The 18,721-nt window shown below is 35.0% G+C and overlaps 1 protein-coding gene across 2 annotated transcripts; it reads left to right on the forward strand.

The window, feature by feature from the left end:
- The first annotated feature begins 1,637 nt into the window (after positions 1 to 1,637).
- Positions 1,638 to 18,421, forward strand: LOC133525898 (uncharacterized). Of its 2 annotated transcripts, none has more exons than XM_061862310.1 (3): positions 1,638 to 1,724; positions 8,746 to 8,961; positions 16,652 to 18,421. In XM_061862310.1, exons 2-3 carry the CDS (start codon positions 8,944 to 8,946, stop codon positions 17,966 to 17,968), a joined length of 1,335 nt encoding a protein of 444 aa, XP_061718294.1. In that variant the 5' UTR covers positions 1,638 to 1,724; positions 8,746 to 8,943; the 3' UTR covers positions 17,969 to 18,421. The 2 variants fall into 2 exon arrangements, with proteins under 2 accessions (XP_061718294.1, XP_061718295.1); XM_061862311.1 differs by lacking the exon at positions 1,638 to 1,724 and adding an exon at positions 8,149 to 8,520.
- The last annotated feature ends 300 nt before the right edge of the window (positions 18,422 to 18,721 follow it).

Here is an 18,721-nt window from a genome sequence, read left to right on the forward strand (position 1 = left end):
CAAGGAAGTAGATAATTAGATTGACTACTCTTTTAAGAGGGAAGAATAGCTTTGTGATTCCAACGAAATAACGGTAGATTTTCTATGAAATTCCATTTCGGGAGAAGACGGTTTCCACTAACTAAATCTTAACAAATCACTTTGATTGTGTCGATTACTTAAGTATAAAATGTTTTAGGCTTATGGGATTCACTTTAAAAAAATGTATTGCAAACTTTGAAAAAAAGGGAAATTTATAAACCTAGTTTTTCATTGTGTCAATAAAATGCTAAAAAATCATTGAAAATGGAAAATTTTTAGAAGTGGAAAAAGATTGTCTCTTTTTGGTATGAACGAGTACGTGGTATACTTCCCTCTTAACGCGAAAGTGTTTTGGGAGAGGCGACATGTTGGGGCGGCCCAATTGGCCACAATGTCGTATTTACCATATAAAATACCATTATCTAGGCTTACGGCTTTGTGTTTAGAAAGGTTGCAGCGGCTTCCGAGGATGTATACTGCGCTGGCGTTGAGGCATAAGTGGTTGGCTCTGCGTTTGTAAGACCAATGGAGTTGGTGACTGCTTACCTAGACAGAGACAAATCAGTGCATGGTTCAGTTAAGAGCGTTTTCACATTTTCCGATCCAATATCAGACGTCGGATACAATAACAAAACAAACCAACAATCCTACATGGGTTTGCTTTTATAATACTGATGTTTCTAATTTAATATTTTTGTTTATGTTTAAAAGGATTGCATTTAATAGCCGTTTAAAATATTTTTACAGTACATATGGGGCTACTTTATAGCACTAGTGCGAGAAGTAGCATATTATGTTACTGTGTCGAACATTTAAAGGGCCATATGTACTGTAAAACGTTGTACGATACATGTGCGAATAGGTAATTCGCAACTCGTGTCGATTTAAAACACTCCCTTCGGTCGTGTTTTAATTTATCGCCACTCGTTTCGAATTTCCTATTTTTCGCACTTGTATCGTAATGTACTATTACACACCTTTAATGCCTAACCTGTCAAACAATAACAATATGGCGGACGAACGTTTGAAATTTCATCGTATTTAAGAATTATTTCGCTTAAAATTTAGTTTTTTCTTCGCAAGTGTGATGAAAAACATTGTGCGTATCTCCGGGGCATAGAGTATATTGAATTAATTCAATGATATGATCACCCTCGTGTTTGCCGGTATTTCACGTACCCCTCTCGTTGCACAAAGTATTATAGGGAGCGTGCATGAACTGTATGAGGCAGCACAGGAGCCGTGAGATTTTTGGCGCGAGGCGTAAAAGTGATGTTTATTGTTCCGATGTAGCCCACAAGATGGCAGAACCTACTATGTACAAGAAAACACGTGACGTGTAAATGTACATGTTTTTGGTTCCGATTCAGGCCACAAGGTGGCAGACCCTCCAATGCGATCGGTCCCTATTGTTGTTCAAAAGAAAGCGTTAACGCAAAAACAAAAGGACTTAATGCCGTAGGGCATTTTGTAGGAGCTGTTTTTCTCCAAAGGTCATCAAATCCGATGTTGGATCAGACAATGTGAAAATGATCATAAGCGAACCATGCGTTTATTTGTCTCTAAGCAAAAAAAGGTGAACCATTCGATAGGGTGTCGTCCCTGCTCCACTTGCTTAGAAAGTCCCAGTGAAACCGACGGGCGAGGAAAAGTGACAATGGCGGTAATACGCAGTTTGCGTCACGTATTAATGATACGGTCAGGTAAATTGAGAATTGAGAAACTAGCGAGGATGCGTGTAATGCAATCGCTGCATCGGGTAACGAGTGGAGTTCTGTTGCGAGTCGGTTTTTGACCTTTCATTAAAGACGTTCTTATAAGGCTGCCACCCTTTATATAAGTACACTCAGTTAACCATATTTAACATGAAGAGAAGTTAATTGAGTACAAACCTCTGTTAAAATGTGTCTCTTTCTAACAAACAGAAATATCAAAATAACGGATAGGGATAAACGATTATTAACTTGTTAGGTTTGACACACGTTTATGGATGTTTATTAACCCAAAGACATTTAGTTTGCAAATGCAGATCTAATTTGGTTTCGTCTCACACTTAAGTTCTATACGGAGCTACTACAAATACCTAAATCACCCCTATAATTCAAATATAAAGAGTGTATAAGTAGTCGCATGTGTGTGTGAGAAAATGAAACAGTGAAAGCTCAGTAGTAAGCAAATAAACTAACAAAACTTTAGGCCTTAAAAGATTACTAGCCTCTTTACAAACTTACAAGTAAAACTAATAGTTATGCCTACAATCCTTATTGTATTAGACTTAACGTTTAAGTTTGAACGAATATTAGTATTGTAACGTAAAAAATATAAAAACTAGGGTATATGAAAATAGATTGCACTGCTCAACGCTGTACTAAATCAATATGTCACTAAACGTCAGCACTTTCATCATTATTTTCTGAAGCAGTCCAGCTAAAATAGTCGTTTGTAATTTATAACTGCGTATTAAGTATGGTTTGACGACCGGTTTGGTCTAGTGGGTAGTGACCCTGCCTACGAAGCTGATGGTCCCGGGTTCAAATCCTGGTAAGGGCATTTATTCACCCTCCTTAAGTACCCTCAATACAAGCCTTATTGAGCTTACTGTGGGACATAGTCAATTTGTGTAATAATGTCCTATAATATTTATTTATTTATAATAATCGGATTTAAAAAGAATGGTTATCTATGAAAAGAAGATGCAAATCAAATGTAAATGATGTAAAGAAATGTACCTAACTATTTAATTGTATGTCCTAGTGATAGATACTGCCCCAATAGTTGCAGTATTAATTACTAACAAACAAATTTAATAATTTAAAATTATTAAAATTAAGCTGTCTCATTCTCATAAAAGGCGACGAAGTGAACAAGTGGAACTAAAGCTTTTTTGTAAACTTAGATTTTTCTATCTTTAGACAATGTTACGTTTAATAATAGTTTCTGGTCCGGTAATACGAGTACATGGTATCTATGGTCGTATCGCCCAGATGAAATTTCTTCTAGACATCATTCCCGAACGCAAAGAGCACACGGACAGCCCTAATAAATAATTATGTAATAGCTTTGTCAGTTTTATTAAGGTTAATTTGAGTATTGAATTACCACAAATAAGCCATCAGCGTTTGTAAAGTACCTCTTACCTACTTGTACATATTATTCGTTTCATACACAATTTCCTGTTAACTAATTGCTAGCAAAGTTTTTGGCTAATATGGTTTAATTACCGACAAATCTCCATTACTACAACTTACCTAACTTAGGAGCAAGAGTGCAGTTGGTAAATGATATACAACATGTGTGGTATGAGTTTCGGAAATGCTCCCATTTTGTTCATATATCGATCGCTGGAAATACCCATTTTTAAGGTTTCGTAGTCACCTAGAAACCCTCATAGTTTCGCCATGTCCGTCTGTCCATCCGTCCGCGGCGTTAGGTACTCCGTGATCGTTAGTGCTAGAAAGCTACAATTTGGTATGAATAGATTAATCATGCATGGCGCCAAGTAAAACAAAAACAACAAAAATATTTTTTTTTCCTTCTATACAATATGATTTTTTATTTTATTTTTTTCTTGACTTAACAGTGCGGGGTATCGTTGGATAGATCTTTCAAAACGACTTTTTTTTATAATGTTAATATGTTCGGAAATATTCGATCAGAAAAAAAAAAATGTCCCCTCCTCTAACTTTTGAAACATGGGTCCAAAAATATGAAAAATGTCGTGAAACAATAGCTTTATAAATACTTTCAATTAAAACTATAGCGAACATGATCAGTCTAGCCGTTTTTGAGTTATTGCAAAAAATCTTCTCTTCTTAGCAAAAAATAGGTACAAAGCGCTGCGAAGGTACTCCCATAGTCGCTTGTAATGTACATGATACTTACTATAAATACTACAAAACGAGAAAACGTTTTCCCAATTCTATATATTTTCCATTCTCCATGATTTATTTAGGTTTATATGGTTTCTTTTTTTTCAAAATTTGCAAAACAAAAACCGATTTTTTTAAAAAGCGATACCTATAAACCTAGAATATATTATGCTGAAGCGATCGACAAAAACATCAAAGTGATTTGGTAAGATTTAGTTAGTGGAAAACGTTTTCCCCCGAAATGGAATTTTATGGAAAAAAATACCGTTATTTCGCTGGCTATTCTTCCCTCTTAATATTGATGCTGACTATACATTTAGTAAAGTACCATACATAATTCTCTTATGCAGAATCTGCCATTAAAAGTATTAAGACATGCTTCTTTAGCTTTTGTTAAAAGGAAAATTTATACGTTTTGGACGTCTGGCGCAATCAGACATCGTTTTCGACGTTTTCTATAGATGCTACGCACAATGGAATTATAAAACATAAAAATAGCGCAGACTACGATGCGATGATTGCATTTAATTATTGAAATTAAACTATCATTTAAAATTAAATAATACACGATGTCGTGTTCTGTATGGATCAAATGACCTTAAAAGCTACTAATTTGGCTCTCATTAATGTTAAGCAAAAATAATGTAGGTATCATGCTCATGCCTAATGGTTGGTACGTTTGTATAAAGATCTTAAAGTTATAATTTCTTCTCTACTTTTTCACAAATAAGTATCAAACATCTTAATACATCCCTCGTTTTTTTGTACTAATGTTTACGTTAAGGGCTCGATTCGACCGAGATTGGACATTTGAGTGCTCACGAAACTATAATACGATTCTTATCGAAGATTACATATGTTTCATGTTTTTACTAGTACCTCCTTTTAATACGAAAATAATGAAGCGTGAAAAAATATGTGTTCTGTTTTGCCAATTTTGGTATGGTGTGCCAATATGACGTCATAATAGCGTGCAAATTATTTTAGCGAGCTCCATTCAGATTACTCTTGGTTTTGTTTCGACACAACATTTAACAGTTATGTTGAAAAAATAGGTAATTAGCGGTGAACAAAGCTTATTCTTAAATGAACGATGCTAATAACTTTTTTGCAAAACTTACCATTTATTACCACATACCAGGATGTAAGTAATAATGAAAACATGTGATTTTAGCTTATTTTTATACTTAGTGCTTCAATAAGGAAATTTCAAAAGAAACAGATTTGTCGAGTTAGATCGCAAAATATTAAATAGTTAATCACAATAACCTAAATGGGAGGAGAGTTCAAAGTTAACTATAACTAGGGTATCCCGTGGAACACGAAATTTGAATTCAGAAACCCAATAGGTTTCAAGAGTTGCGTAATTTTTTGTAGATTACAGAAAACATAATCCAAAAAAATTTAACATATATTTTAAGGTCTCTACCAGTTTTTCGGACCAAATGTAATATTATTTTACCAAATTATATTTAAGTTAAAAGTAACTAAAAAACCATTTCATTTTTTAAATAAGACTATATTGTTACATATATGCTTTATTTTCATTATAAATTCGCCATAAATATATTTTTTTATTAACTAATTTCGACTAAGTGCCTATTTTCGGAAAATGCCTTTGAATAACTCACGGCAAATTTATTAAATTTAAATTAAAAACCTACGGTGGACTAAAGTCAGGCTATAGTCTAAACATGCAGTCTCAATTCTAGCAAAAAGTAATGAATTATTATTTTGAGTTGTCTTAAGCTCTGTCACGTGGTTTATATTGAATTATATAAATTGAAAAGATATAATTTTCTTTTATAACAGCATTTTTTATTTATTTACACCATAAATTATTAACATCGTTGACATATAATTTATTTTAGTACCTTTTGAAAATTGTCCTTAATTGTCAGTTGGTAGAACTCTAAAACTATATTTTTTTAAACTTTGGGGCCTTATTACGTCATTTGTTTTAAGAGTTAGTCAAAACCGGGACACGTAATCTACACAGCTTTATTGTTAGAAAAAAAAAACACATTTTTATCGATTGGCTACTTTTTCTGCTAACTCTACTCTTTATGACGTACTTACAAATAAATCTACGAACACTGGGAAGCAACAAATTAAGTTTACGTAAAATGGTCTCGTATTAAACTATCGCGGGGGTACTTGTACCGGAATCTTACTCAATCGATCTAAATAAAGAGCTTTCTAATAAAAAAAGTTGTGAGCTGATTTATAGTTTATTTACAAGTTGTTGAAACCGAAAGTGTTAGCCCTTTACATCTTTCATCTACCAGCTGCACGTCATGAACAGAAAAGAAGCACGTTGCTCTAAAACAAAACACTTCTAATCCATAAGCACTACTGGTTTTGGTTTTAGCATACTCAGTAACAATAGGTAGGGTAGAAATACCGCTTGTGACCATTTATAAATAAATATTTTTATTATATGTATACCATTACCGGCTCGATTCTGTATAAACCGTATAAAGCATTAAACACTCAAAATAACTTTTCAACTGGTGAAAAACGGTACGTCAGCTCTCGTTTCTTCATAAATAAATAGTGTTTTTAACTAACACGCTAAGGGGAATCGGTTTAGGTGGTCATATATTTTTAATACAGCTCGTTTTAGTTTCGTTTAAAAATGACCATCTTAAGTATTCTGAAAACGCAGCAGCAGAAATCTATTTGGTTATTCTCTACGAAATAGCTTTAAAATACTTAAATAATACTTCTCTTTAAAAACATGATTGAATATTAATTGAAGATTACTTTCTGACAGGTATTCAGATCAAAACCCGTGAGTACGTAATCGAAAGAGTAGTTACCACTAACGTGGGATGTACCACCAATAAATGCCACTTCACATCTTTTTGTAAGTATCACTTACAGCTATTTCGACGTCTCATATTTCTTTTGTGACATAACAATGTCGGATCGCGATGAGAGGTCTGATCGGGCCCTAAAAGTAGTTCATCTTAATAATCCGGCCATTAAGACGCAATCGATCTTACCAATTTCGTAATATACGATGTAAATATTACGATTTTATATCCTGTAATCGCTTGGCTGTAATAATAACTGCCATTCTTCATAATTATTGGTTTTAAAGCTACAAGATGTATTTATCCGCATTGGTTCGATAGAAAATTTAAATTGCTGCAACGTAAATTGTTCATTGTCTTTAATAGATAGGTTACTTTTATATAAGTCACATGAAAGAATTAGAAACGCATATAATTATAGAATGATATTTATTTATTTATTTATTTAAACTTTATTGCACAATACATGAAGAGTACAAATGGCGGACTTAATGCCAGAAGGCATTCTCTACCAGTCAACCATGAGCCAAACCGAAAGATCCTAATTGGTGCAAGGTCAGAATACAGAGTAAAATGACAAAAAAAAATATCACAAAATTGTATAAAATTATACGTACATAAATAATATGATACATAAATATAAATACATACATATACAAATATATACCCATTGTGAAACATCATGAGGACGACCTTTGAACCTTGTCAAACAGATGCTTGCGCAACATGCGCTTGAAGGAGAATTTGTTCTGGGCTTGTCTCATAGAGAGAGGAAGATCATTCCACAGCCGGATTGCCTGAATGTTGAAGGAATTCGACATGAAACCTGTACGATGTCGAGGGACAATAAGTTGAAGGCTACGGGAGGTTCGGAGATCGGTGCCGGGGCGCGGAGTAACAAATTTGAATTTGGAACGAAGGTAATCAGGGGCTGAAGGATTAAATAAAATTGAAAACAAAGTGCAGAGAATACGCAAGGATCGACGTTCACGAATAGGGAGCCAGTTAAGTTTTTTGCGATAAGCGGAGATATGGTCGTATTTTCGGAGTCCAGTGATATCATATTGTGTTATAATAGTTTTTTTTACATCTATCTATATAAGTAATATAAACTTATACATATGTGATCCAAATCAAATGATTAACGATATATTATGTTATACTTTATTCTAATTTCAAATTTGAATCAAGATCGTCCCATGATTTATATCAAAGTACCTGGGCGACCGAGCTTTGCTCGGTTATAACTCTTTATTGATAATCTACATAAACTTGAAAAGTAAAATGTGAACTGACAATTGTTATTATTTACAATCGATTTCTGTGTAGATCAGGTGTTTGATTTCAGTGATCCTAAAAACTGATATGATCACATGAAGGCTTTCCTTACTTTTTTTATGTCTCAACAAAATAAAAACTCGAAAGCATAAATCTTATTCACGTAATCAGTATAGGTAAATGTGAGACATATTTATGAGAAATATATATTGTTATTCCAAACATTAACTACATTTTTTTACTAAATTAAACTTGTCTAAAACAATAAAAATTAAAAAATTATATATAAACTTGAACATATAAAAAAAAAACAAAAGTTAGTCACCGGGCGAGATTCGATGAATTTGTCCGAATCCATGTAAGATCATCATTATCAACACCGTGTCTTCGTTGCGGAGCGACCGATCGCCTTTCTTGTACTTCAATATGTAGAGTAGTGCGGTATTTAACAACACAACGCCAATACTCCGCACCACTTACAAACCGGGCAGCCGGCAGAACGCATTTGCGCGGTACCACAATTTAGAAAAAAAGTTCGTACATCTTTAAAAAATCATATTCTTTAAATTCCAGTTCATACCTAATTACCAACTTGTCGTAAATTTAAAAATAAACTGTCACTTTTCCCGCGCTTTTTTTTCAAAATGCAAACCATAGACAACTGAAAATAGTTTTTCTAAACGCATACGCCAATTATCGAGTGTGGTCATTGAAGGAGGCATCGATTTTCTTTTTAACCAATGGTTTTGAAATTATAGGGTTTCCAACGGCTCCGCTTGCATGGACACTGACGGATATGAGGACAGTATGCAGTTGACGTCGTCATGAAGATGGAATGACTTCGGGGCCAGCTGTGTGGTGTTATTGAAGTGCTAGCCATAGACAAAGTGCTCATGTTTTGTGACCTTTCGGGAGTTTCTTGGAATTCGTGATTTAGCTTCTCTTCGAACTTATTAATGATGCTATTGAAGCAGGTAAGCACGTTGTTGCATTTTATGTATAGTATAATTAAATACCTCCATATCAAATTATTTAAAACTGATTCCCAATTAACAATCGTTTTCATTGACTGAGAATCCATAGATTATGGTTATTTGGAAACTTTAAAACATTGTAACCAAAATAGTTTTGACTTATTCATTACATTGTCAAACAAATATAAGCATGAATAAAAGTAACTTTAATTCATAAAAAGTGAGTTTGATACCATAATCTATAATCTCGAGTTGGTTTACATGGACATGAATATATAAATATACTGGTGATATATTTTTACTTCTTACAGCAATATAAAGTTCTTGAGTACAGAAAAGTATTGCTTTTAAATATTATTGAAGTACTTAAATAATTTACGCCTTTGAATATTAACACGTTCACTGCGTTACGGGGGCTTTTAAGCCCCGTACGGTGTCGTCACTTAGTGCGGGGCAGAAAACTACTGTCTACCCGCAGGTGCGGAACCTGTAACTTCGGTATTTTTACGCCTACAATAGACACAAATATATCTTTATAATTCGGTTTTAAAATCTAATCAGATGGCATTTAAAAAATGAACGGGGTCTTATGAGCCCCGTACCGACCACAAAGCAAAAATTACCTTCTAGTGCGGTACGGGGTCCAAAAAACCCGTATCGTGATTCATTACCCCGTACGGAGTGTTTACGCTTAGCGCCTCTAGTGCAGTAATTAGTGCGCTGTTATCGGTATCGGTAATTATTAATTCAGTGCAACAAGTTCGAGTGCAATGAAGCGATCACGACGCATGTTAGAATTGTCGTATTCCAAAAACGAATTCCAATGTGAAAAATTAGACTCAATAACCAAGACATCAGTTCGTACTTCTAATTTCTCGCCAAAGTCAGACGATTCCTTTTTAAGGTCACTGGATCTGAAGGGAAGTAATTATGGATCATTAAGTGAAATATCCTTGGATAATATGTTGTTCCTTGATCAATCATTAACACAAGAACAGATAAGTAATTTATTGAAGACACCGATTCGAAAACGTTTAAATTGTTATAACTTAGAGCATTAACTATTATATATACGTATAGAGAAATAAAATTTACATATAAAAACGTTCCTAAAGCTTGTTAAGATTGTTTTTTTTTGTTGATTTTTTATTTTAGTGTGTTATAACGTTTCTAAAGTTACTTAAGAATGTTGTTTTGGTTTTTGTTTTATTTTATTTTTAGTGTTTATTTACATAACAAAAATTCAAAAATATGTTTCTTTTTAATATCGTTTGTTTTCTTTCACATCACTATTAATTTATCGACACAAATACGGCGTGTGCGTTACGGGGTTCGATAAGCCCCCTGTTTTCTTCAACTCTAGTGCGACATGGGGTTAAAGCAACCCCGTATTTTTCTTTTTTCAATAACTTGATAAGTTTTCATCAGATCCAGATACGGGGGCAGAGTAACATAGCAGCATTCGTAATCTTTCAATTGGCATAAAAAAATGTTACAATAAATATGTTTTGGGGACTTTAGAACATCCTAAATGAAGGTAGGTGTACGGGGCATATTGAAACCCGTAACGCAACATAGTGAAACCCTCTACGGGGTATATTAGACCTCGTAACGCACTGAAATTCAGGGCATGGTTTTGGGTTGCCGCAGCGAACGTGTTAAATAAATAAGGTAAATGTTATTTTGGCAACATAATTCCAATAATTGACAGACTGTTTATCACCTCTATTGCTTAGATTTAATATTGAACACGGCAGCTATTGGTACAGTGTCCAGCTTTGAGTTATTTACGTTATTTATCATAATTAACAAAAGTCAAGAGATTCAACTGATATTGTATCATATTTGACTTTTAACTGACTAACTCACTTAAAAGCCAGAAAGTAGAATAATTAACAAAGGGGAAAGGACATGAAGTAGGTAGTTGTGACACATTATATTCTCAATTCTAAATAATGCAGTCATATCTATCCCCTCATAAACATACACTCTATCTATTTCTATTTTGTACTTATATCATGAAGGTAAAGTGCTTACAAGCTTATTAAGCATGTAAAAACCGGCTAAGAGCATGTCGGGCCACGCTCAGTGTAGGGTTCCGTAGTTACTCTTCCGTCACAATAAGCTAAACTGGAGCTTAAAGTATAGTAAATTGTTAACCAAGAGATGGAACGGTAACTTTCACCCGAGTTAAACAAATAGGCAAATTTGCATAATCAGTACCTAATTAAAGTAAGTCTTTTTATTATGAAGGGAAAACTTTTTGCGATAACTCAAAAACAGCTAAACTGATCATGTCCGCTAATAGTTTTCATTTGATGTCTTTCTTAAGCTCTACTTCCACGTTTTTTTTCATATTTTTTGGACCTATGGTTCAAAAGTTAGAGAGGGGGGGACACATTATTTTTTTCTTTCGGAGCGATTATCTCCGAATATATTTACTTTATCAAAAAATGTTTCGTGAAAACCCCTATTAGTTTTAAAAGACCTTTCCAACGATACCCCACACTCTAGGGTTGAAGCGAAAAAAAAAAATTCACCCCCACTTTACGTGTAGGGGAGATACCCTAAAAAAAATATTTTTTAGATTTTATTGTACGACTTTGTCGGCTTTATTAATTTATATATCCATGCCAAATATAAGCCTTCTAGCACTAACGACCACGGAGCAAAGCCTCGGACAGACAGACAGACGGATATGGCGAAACTATAAGGGTTCCTAGTTGACTACGGAACCCTAAAAAGGGCCACACTTGCCTATTCTAATACATGTTACGGCATATGACAATTTATATACTACGTCGGTGGCAAACAAGCATACGGCCCACCTGATGGTAAGCAGTTTCCGTAGCCTATGTACGCCTGCAACTCCAGAGGAGTTACATGCGCGTTGCCGACCCTAACACCCCTCCCTCCCCTCGTTGAGCTCTGGCAACCTTACTCACCGGCAGGAACACAGCAATGAGTAGGGTCTAGCGTTATTTGGCTTGCGGTTTTCTGTGAGGTGGAGGTACTTCCCCAGTTGTTGTTGTTGTTATTTTGCAAATAAGTATTATACTGTACAGTGTACACATAAAGCATTGTGCAAGAAGGTCGGTATGGGTTTTTTTATGAGACTCAAATATTCCTAAATCCCAATTTCATTATCGTGCGTGTCACGCCGCACGCGTATTTTTTTAAATTTGTCGCCTTTTCTACTGTATTACTGCAAATTTTAACGAGACGTAGGTTTGAGAGTAAGGAAATGATAAAAAAATGAAACTTAACTACCAGAGCGTAATAAACATAATCATAACTAATGACAGTTGTGATATGACGTACATGTTTGAAAAACTATTGAATTAATTAAGGTCGTTACACACAGTGAATATAAATACTATAATATTTTATACTAAGATGCCTGGATATAAAATATTATAGTAAGTATAATAAGGTATCATACACTGTTCAGTAATACATATATCCGCTGGATATCTTAAGATCGTGTTATACCTATTATTGTATGCTTGTCGTTTGTATTATATTCGTTTAAGGATCTTGAGATATATTTTGTACCTTAAGATAACATGTTAAGATATATTTCGCATCTTAATATAAAATTGCGATATCCCTCGATAGCTTAAGATACCGTAATATGAAAATATATATTATCATAGCCATCTGTGCTAGTTCATCCAAACTGCATAGTGAGCGATATTTATATCTTAAGATAAAATATTATAGTATCTTCGCCGTGTGTGATGCCATTTAAATGGTAAAGCCCTGATTAACATGGATTTTTGAGATTTATTGTTTAAAACCCCCTTATTCTATTAAATCATGTTTTATCCCTTTCTTGCAAATACATAAGTTAAAATGACAGACAAAGACAATCAATTCATAGCTAATTCAGGCTTGTGATGGGTTTATGAATAACGCCATAAGTTTTTATCACTAGTTTATCGAAGTATCCTTTTTCCATAAAATTAATCTTGTAACTTACTGTGTCCAAACCAAATTATCCTTTGTCTGGAACATTTTTCTGTACCTTACACTCCATTTTTTTTTTCAAATCTACGATAATACTCGCAATAGTAGACAGTTTTATGAAATCATTGTGGATTATGACAATCTAAAAGCTAAGACGTGTTCGTACACAATAGCAATGCGACATTAAAGTGCCCATAAAAGTGGTAAACTACTTGACATTACATATAAACGTATCTTTATAAAAGGTACAAAAGATCCTACGAATTTTGAGTAACAGTCGTTGACACAAAAACTTCAAGAAGACCTTTAGTTGCGCAAATTTGTTTTGAGGTAACAAACTGGTTCTCTTTACATCTCGATTATAACTTACGTTAATAAAACTGTAGCGTGGGATTGGAAGGTGATTATAGTATTTTTATTATATTATTTGATTGCGGTTAAGTGCTGTGAATGCGCTTATTCGATTAGCGGCCATTGAAATAAAAATAAGTCGAAAGTCTTTAAAACTTGCAACACATAGATTTATTTCATAAGTACTTGATGTTCATTGTGTCGGTTAATAATTGATTTGTATTTGTACTACTGAACATTTTCAAAATTAGGTAATATTCAATGTCAAAATTTGACACATTCTCAACCTTTTTTGGTGACTGAACCCTTTTGGAAAGTGAAATACTTGACGGAGCAAGAAATGAAATATTTTCGTTCGCCACTATGGAGATATATAGGAGAGCTGGTTTTTGATTTCTTTTCTTAATAAGTATTCTCGCGAAGCCCCCACAGGAAGGGTGCCCATGGCTGGCTACGTTCCCTCGTTGAATGGCAATGCCTATTCTTTGGCTCAGGAATGAGCCACCCGTAGTCTCAAGCAGGTCACCTGTTTTACACATATATAGTTAAGGTATAATCATAGATAAGAATAATTATTATTTTTGGACTGTTTTGGAAATTACTCCTTAAAAATCAATTTTCATATATAAGCTCGAGGTACAATCATTTATGGGGAATAAAGTCAAATCTGACGTGACGTGCAACGGCTGCATGGAAACATGTCAGTTTGCGGAGTTCCAATCTTAAATTTTATAATGTATTTTATAATCTTTCGTAATGAGTAAACTCCAGTCGTGCATCGGAGCTGAAACACACACATTTTATTCCCTTGCTGCACATGCGTATATTTGTATAATGCCTTTGTATAAACAAAATCAAAGCTACAAGACTAATATTATACAATGATTAATGTCGAACCATATGAATAAATACAAGCATTAACTTCTTACTATACCCATTATTTAACTATTTTTTTAACTAACGCTTAAACTTTTTTTAATTAACGAGGCAGTAGGCTCAGAGAGCGGAGTTTTCGAAAAGTCGTAGTGCTTTTTTTGATCATAATACGAATGCCAAACATTTAATTAGCAATCTTGAGGTCTTTCTCTAGGTACTTCAGCGATTAGAATCCTGAGTTTTTGACTTTCGCTCTATAGAAAAATAACACGAATATAGGTCTAAAATGCACTTTAAGAAATTATAATAAATTTTGCACAAAAACTAACATTTATGAAAATTATATTTAAGAATGAGGGACCTCAGGGACTACTTTTTTCATTATTAAAACACAGTAAAAATTTAAATTCGAATACATGATGTCAGCAGTCCAGAGCACGTCCTTCTATCTCGCTCACACTTAAGCTCAGTGAGAGTGAGAGAAGAACACGAACCTACTGGGCCTTAATAGAGTGGAGTCGTTGCGCTAGTTTTCGTCAAATTATAGGAGTTAATAGCTTTGTAATCCTTACGTATTATTATATTACTTATATTTGTTTTTATTGCTTATGTTACTCAAGGTTAATATTACGCGACAGTTAATAATTTTCACGGCTATTTTTATATATTTTTTAAGTAGTGTTCTAGTTTTTGTCCCAGAATGAGCTAGTTTTCGACCACTGTGTGAAGTAGCGCAGTAGGTAAATCAAGCATATATTTAGTTTTCTTTTCTATTCTATAATGGTTGAATCACACACGACGAGCTCGACGAGTAGAAAAAACCTTTTTTGTGTAACTGCTGCAACCACTGACAAAGGTGTTGATATAAACTAAATGCCTAATTCAATAGGCAATGCATATCATATTGGGAGAAAATATTCAGTATTTTATAGGTATTTTAGTAAAATTACCATAATGAATTCACCTAGCTATTTCGGTTTCCATCCGTCCGTCGAAATTGGTATTGGTTTTTGTTATATTAGTCCACTCAATTTCTGTAAGATTTCTTTAAATAACTAAGTATGTATATCGAACACTTAAAATTTGTTTTTATTATGCTTGTAAATGATACGTACCAAAATCACAATCGGCCCGTTTCGAAGAATGATTAAGACACGTTTAAGATCTTGGAAAGATTTTTAAAAGATTGATAACTAAACGACATGTCAAAATTTACGTTTATTTCGATTCCGCTGTGATCCCAACAAGATCTATCTACGATATTTCTAACGTCAAAGTGACATTGGTTGCCTGAATCGAGCTGCTTCTGTCAATTATACGACATACAAACGATATCTAAATGAGAACTTATCTAAACCAGAACTTATCGTTATCGTATTTCATTCTTTGAATCGGGCCGAATACCTAAAACAGAAATCAAACCATGAACTTTTCCCGTCGGCACTTTTATTCATCACGCGATGACTTTTGAAAGGCACGGATGCGAAGCAGCAACTCACATTTCTTCTTTAATTTGCTACTTGCGAAATCTTATTTTAATGTAGGCAGGCAGATTTATTGTTTAGTCATTATCGATTGTGATAAATCCAAACTTGTGCAGGAAGGTAGGTTTGTATTCAAATTTTACGCAATTGTTTGTAGCAAATCAGTCTAATGGACGCAACTGGACGACTAAAGTTGGACGGCAAATCAGCACAAAGACCCCGTTGGAAGCGTTTAAGCAAAACATTAGCTAACTGGCTAAGCTGCCTAACTTGGCAGTTGTAAACGTGTATATTAATTTTCATACGCACAAACTATTATTGCCATTCGTTCTTAAATGGTACGACAACTTAAATTTATGTGAGAGGCCATTCTGTCTAGTTACTACCGCCTAGTTTGCTTTAACAACACACAAATAATCATCATAAATAAATTATTCACCATCATACCAATACATACGTTGCATGCTATGCGAATCTCAAAACAAAAGGCGATTTCGTGTCACAAGACCTGACTTTCAATTAGGATTCAAACGGCAACTTAATATCTCTAGAAATTGTATCCATTTCATACATCACTCATACAGAATACTTTGACTGACGTATTTGCAAAGATTGCCGACAAAAAACCAACAATGCGACTAACCTACTATTAGTTACGAAACTTATATCATTAGTTTATTAGATATGCGTCTGATTACGTCGTTGCGTCGGAAATGTAACAATAATGATATAGCGACGTATTATGGTGACCGCATGTGTATAACATAGGATGAAAGCGTTGGAATCTTTTAACCACATAAATTACGAGTAAAAGCTAGCTCCCGTTTCTAAGTACTCCACAAAGCTAACTGGTTTCGTAATAGGCTGCAATCTATTTTTTGCCGTTCACCTGTTGGACATAAGGCAGCAAGCGCGCGCGGCACGCCTCTTCGGGCTATGTTTGGGCATGTGGTGCATTGGCCACGCGCCACGGACATCAACCTTACTCACACTGACGCTTTTACTTTCAGGTTGCCTTTGTATGCGTCCTGGCCCTTGCCGTCGCAGCCGAGAAGAAAATTGAGTTGCAAGACATCGAAGATGACAATTTAAAAAGTGAAAAAGAAAAGGAGCTGGGTCAGAAATCCGAACCTCGCTCACAAACTGTGATACCAGGTACTGCGCCTGGATTATTACCGCTGGAATTCTTCAAAAATGGTCTTCTAAGATATTTTGAAAGTCCGAACCCGGTTCCTCAGCAGCCCAGATATGTTCAGCAATACGCAGTTACTGAGCCGCCCGAAAAACCTCCAACGCAAATTGCATCTCCTAAATCTCAGTACGGAGCTCCTTCTACTCAGCAAGCAATGGTTGGTTATCTATCCAATGTCCCCATGCAAATATATCTAGTCCCACAGTATTACAATGAGAATGGTGAGCAGGCAGCTAATAGTCAGCCGGGAGTTCAATACGCTGCGCCAGTAGTCAGCCGAGTCAACGCTTACCCTACAGCGCCAGAAGCGATACAGCCTCAACAAAACTTTATAGAGGTTCCAACCTACGTAACCCCAACGGGAAAAACGTATATCCAGCAACCATATGCTTATGTGAGCTATGCTGCTCCGTCAACTGTGGCTCCCGTGCAGGCCACTGTTGCACCAGTGGTATACCAAGTGCCGGTGGTACAGTACCCAACCGCTATAGCCGCACCTCCCGTTGCGCCTAAAGGATATTATCAGAATCCCCAATTCACCGAGACAAATAATGTTGAAGAAGTTCAAGAAAATGACATCGAAAATCCAAAAGAATATTCAAGTCAGACAGACCAGCCTTATCCTAAGCCAAGTCCTGAATATCCCCGATATTATTCCTCCCACGCCCCTCTTAGGGAAGATCCGCGGCATAATGTCATTTCTGAGCTGCCCCCGCCGAATCCATTACTCCTAAAAGGCCCACCGTCGCATTTATCCCACCTTCCTAAAGCATTGCCGATATTCCGTCCCTTATCAAAGCCTATATATGCCGCTGGAGGTAATTTCATCTCGTCTGCATATTCACCTAAGCCGAGTGAAAGTTTTGGTATTCCCTATAAGCGTAGACCTATGTCTCTGCTCGATTCGTATGTGCCCTCAGGGGTTCAGTTGGAATACATGAAGAGAGGCTACGCCAAGGATCCTCTTGCAGCTTACGAAGCGCTGTCCAGTCACCGGCACTACTCGCACTATCCTGCGCCTAGACATTACGAAAGAGGTTTCCTCCCCAACCAGATGTACCATACTGCTGCAGGAGGCATAACTTACGGACACTTGAAAAGGACACCGAAGTTAGATAAATCATCACCAAATTAATGTTTGAATTATGATTCAATTTGTGTTAGCATTGAACTGAATTTGTTTGTAGATAATAATGTATTTCCTACAATATAACTGGGGTCCAAGATGACAGTCGTACATCGACACACGCCAAAAATATAGAAAAAAATGTATCCAGACCACAGATTCGAGAAGTCACGTGACTGAATACATTATTTCGATTGGCGTTTTCTATCAACGTTTGTCACCTTGGCTATGTAGGCTCCCTGTAATATATGTAGGTACTTAATTACTTTATTAATATTTAAAACAATAGAGTAAGTAGGTATTAGTTAGGTAAGCTTTAAGAAATAAGTTGAATGTGACAAAAGATCGATTAGGACTAGCGCTTTGTAAAATAATGCTTTTTCATCAGGGGATTATGACGTGAACAAGCATTTTGTTTTGTTACGTATGTTTTGAAATAAATATTTGTTGAATTTGTTCTTTTTTGTTGAGTTTTATTTTATATATTACTTACATCGTTTCTGGCATGTTATTTATATGTCATAAGAGAGCTACTTATGAACTTAGTTCACGATGTCGATAATTATAATACCTGCTTTTCGGGAAAATATAATAATATTGTTAAAGGCGATAGCTACGGCAAAGACAGAAAAACGTAAGCTATCTTTTTAATATATGTATTAATCAAAATCATAAATCATTTATTTCGTGGTAAAACTTAAATTACCTACATACAGAAGTATATACCATTTTTTGACTTTAGATTTTTTGATTTAATGACTT

The sequence above is a fragment of the Cydia pomonella genome, chromosome 15, assembly GCF_033807575.1.
Source record: "Cydia pomonella isolate Wapato2018A chromosome 15, ilCydPomo1, whole genome shotgun sequence".
Classification (NCBI taxonomy): Eukaryota; Metazoa; Arthropoda; class Insecta; order Lepidoptera; family Tortricidae; genus Cydia; species Cydia pomonella.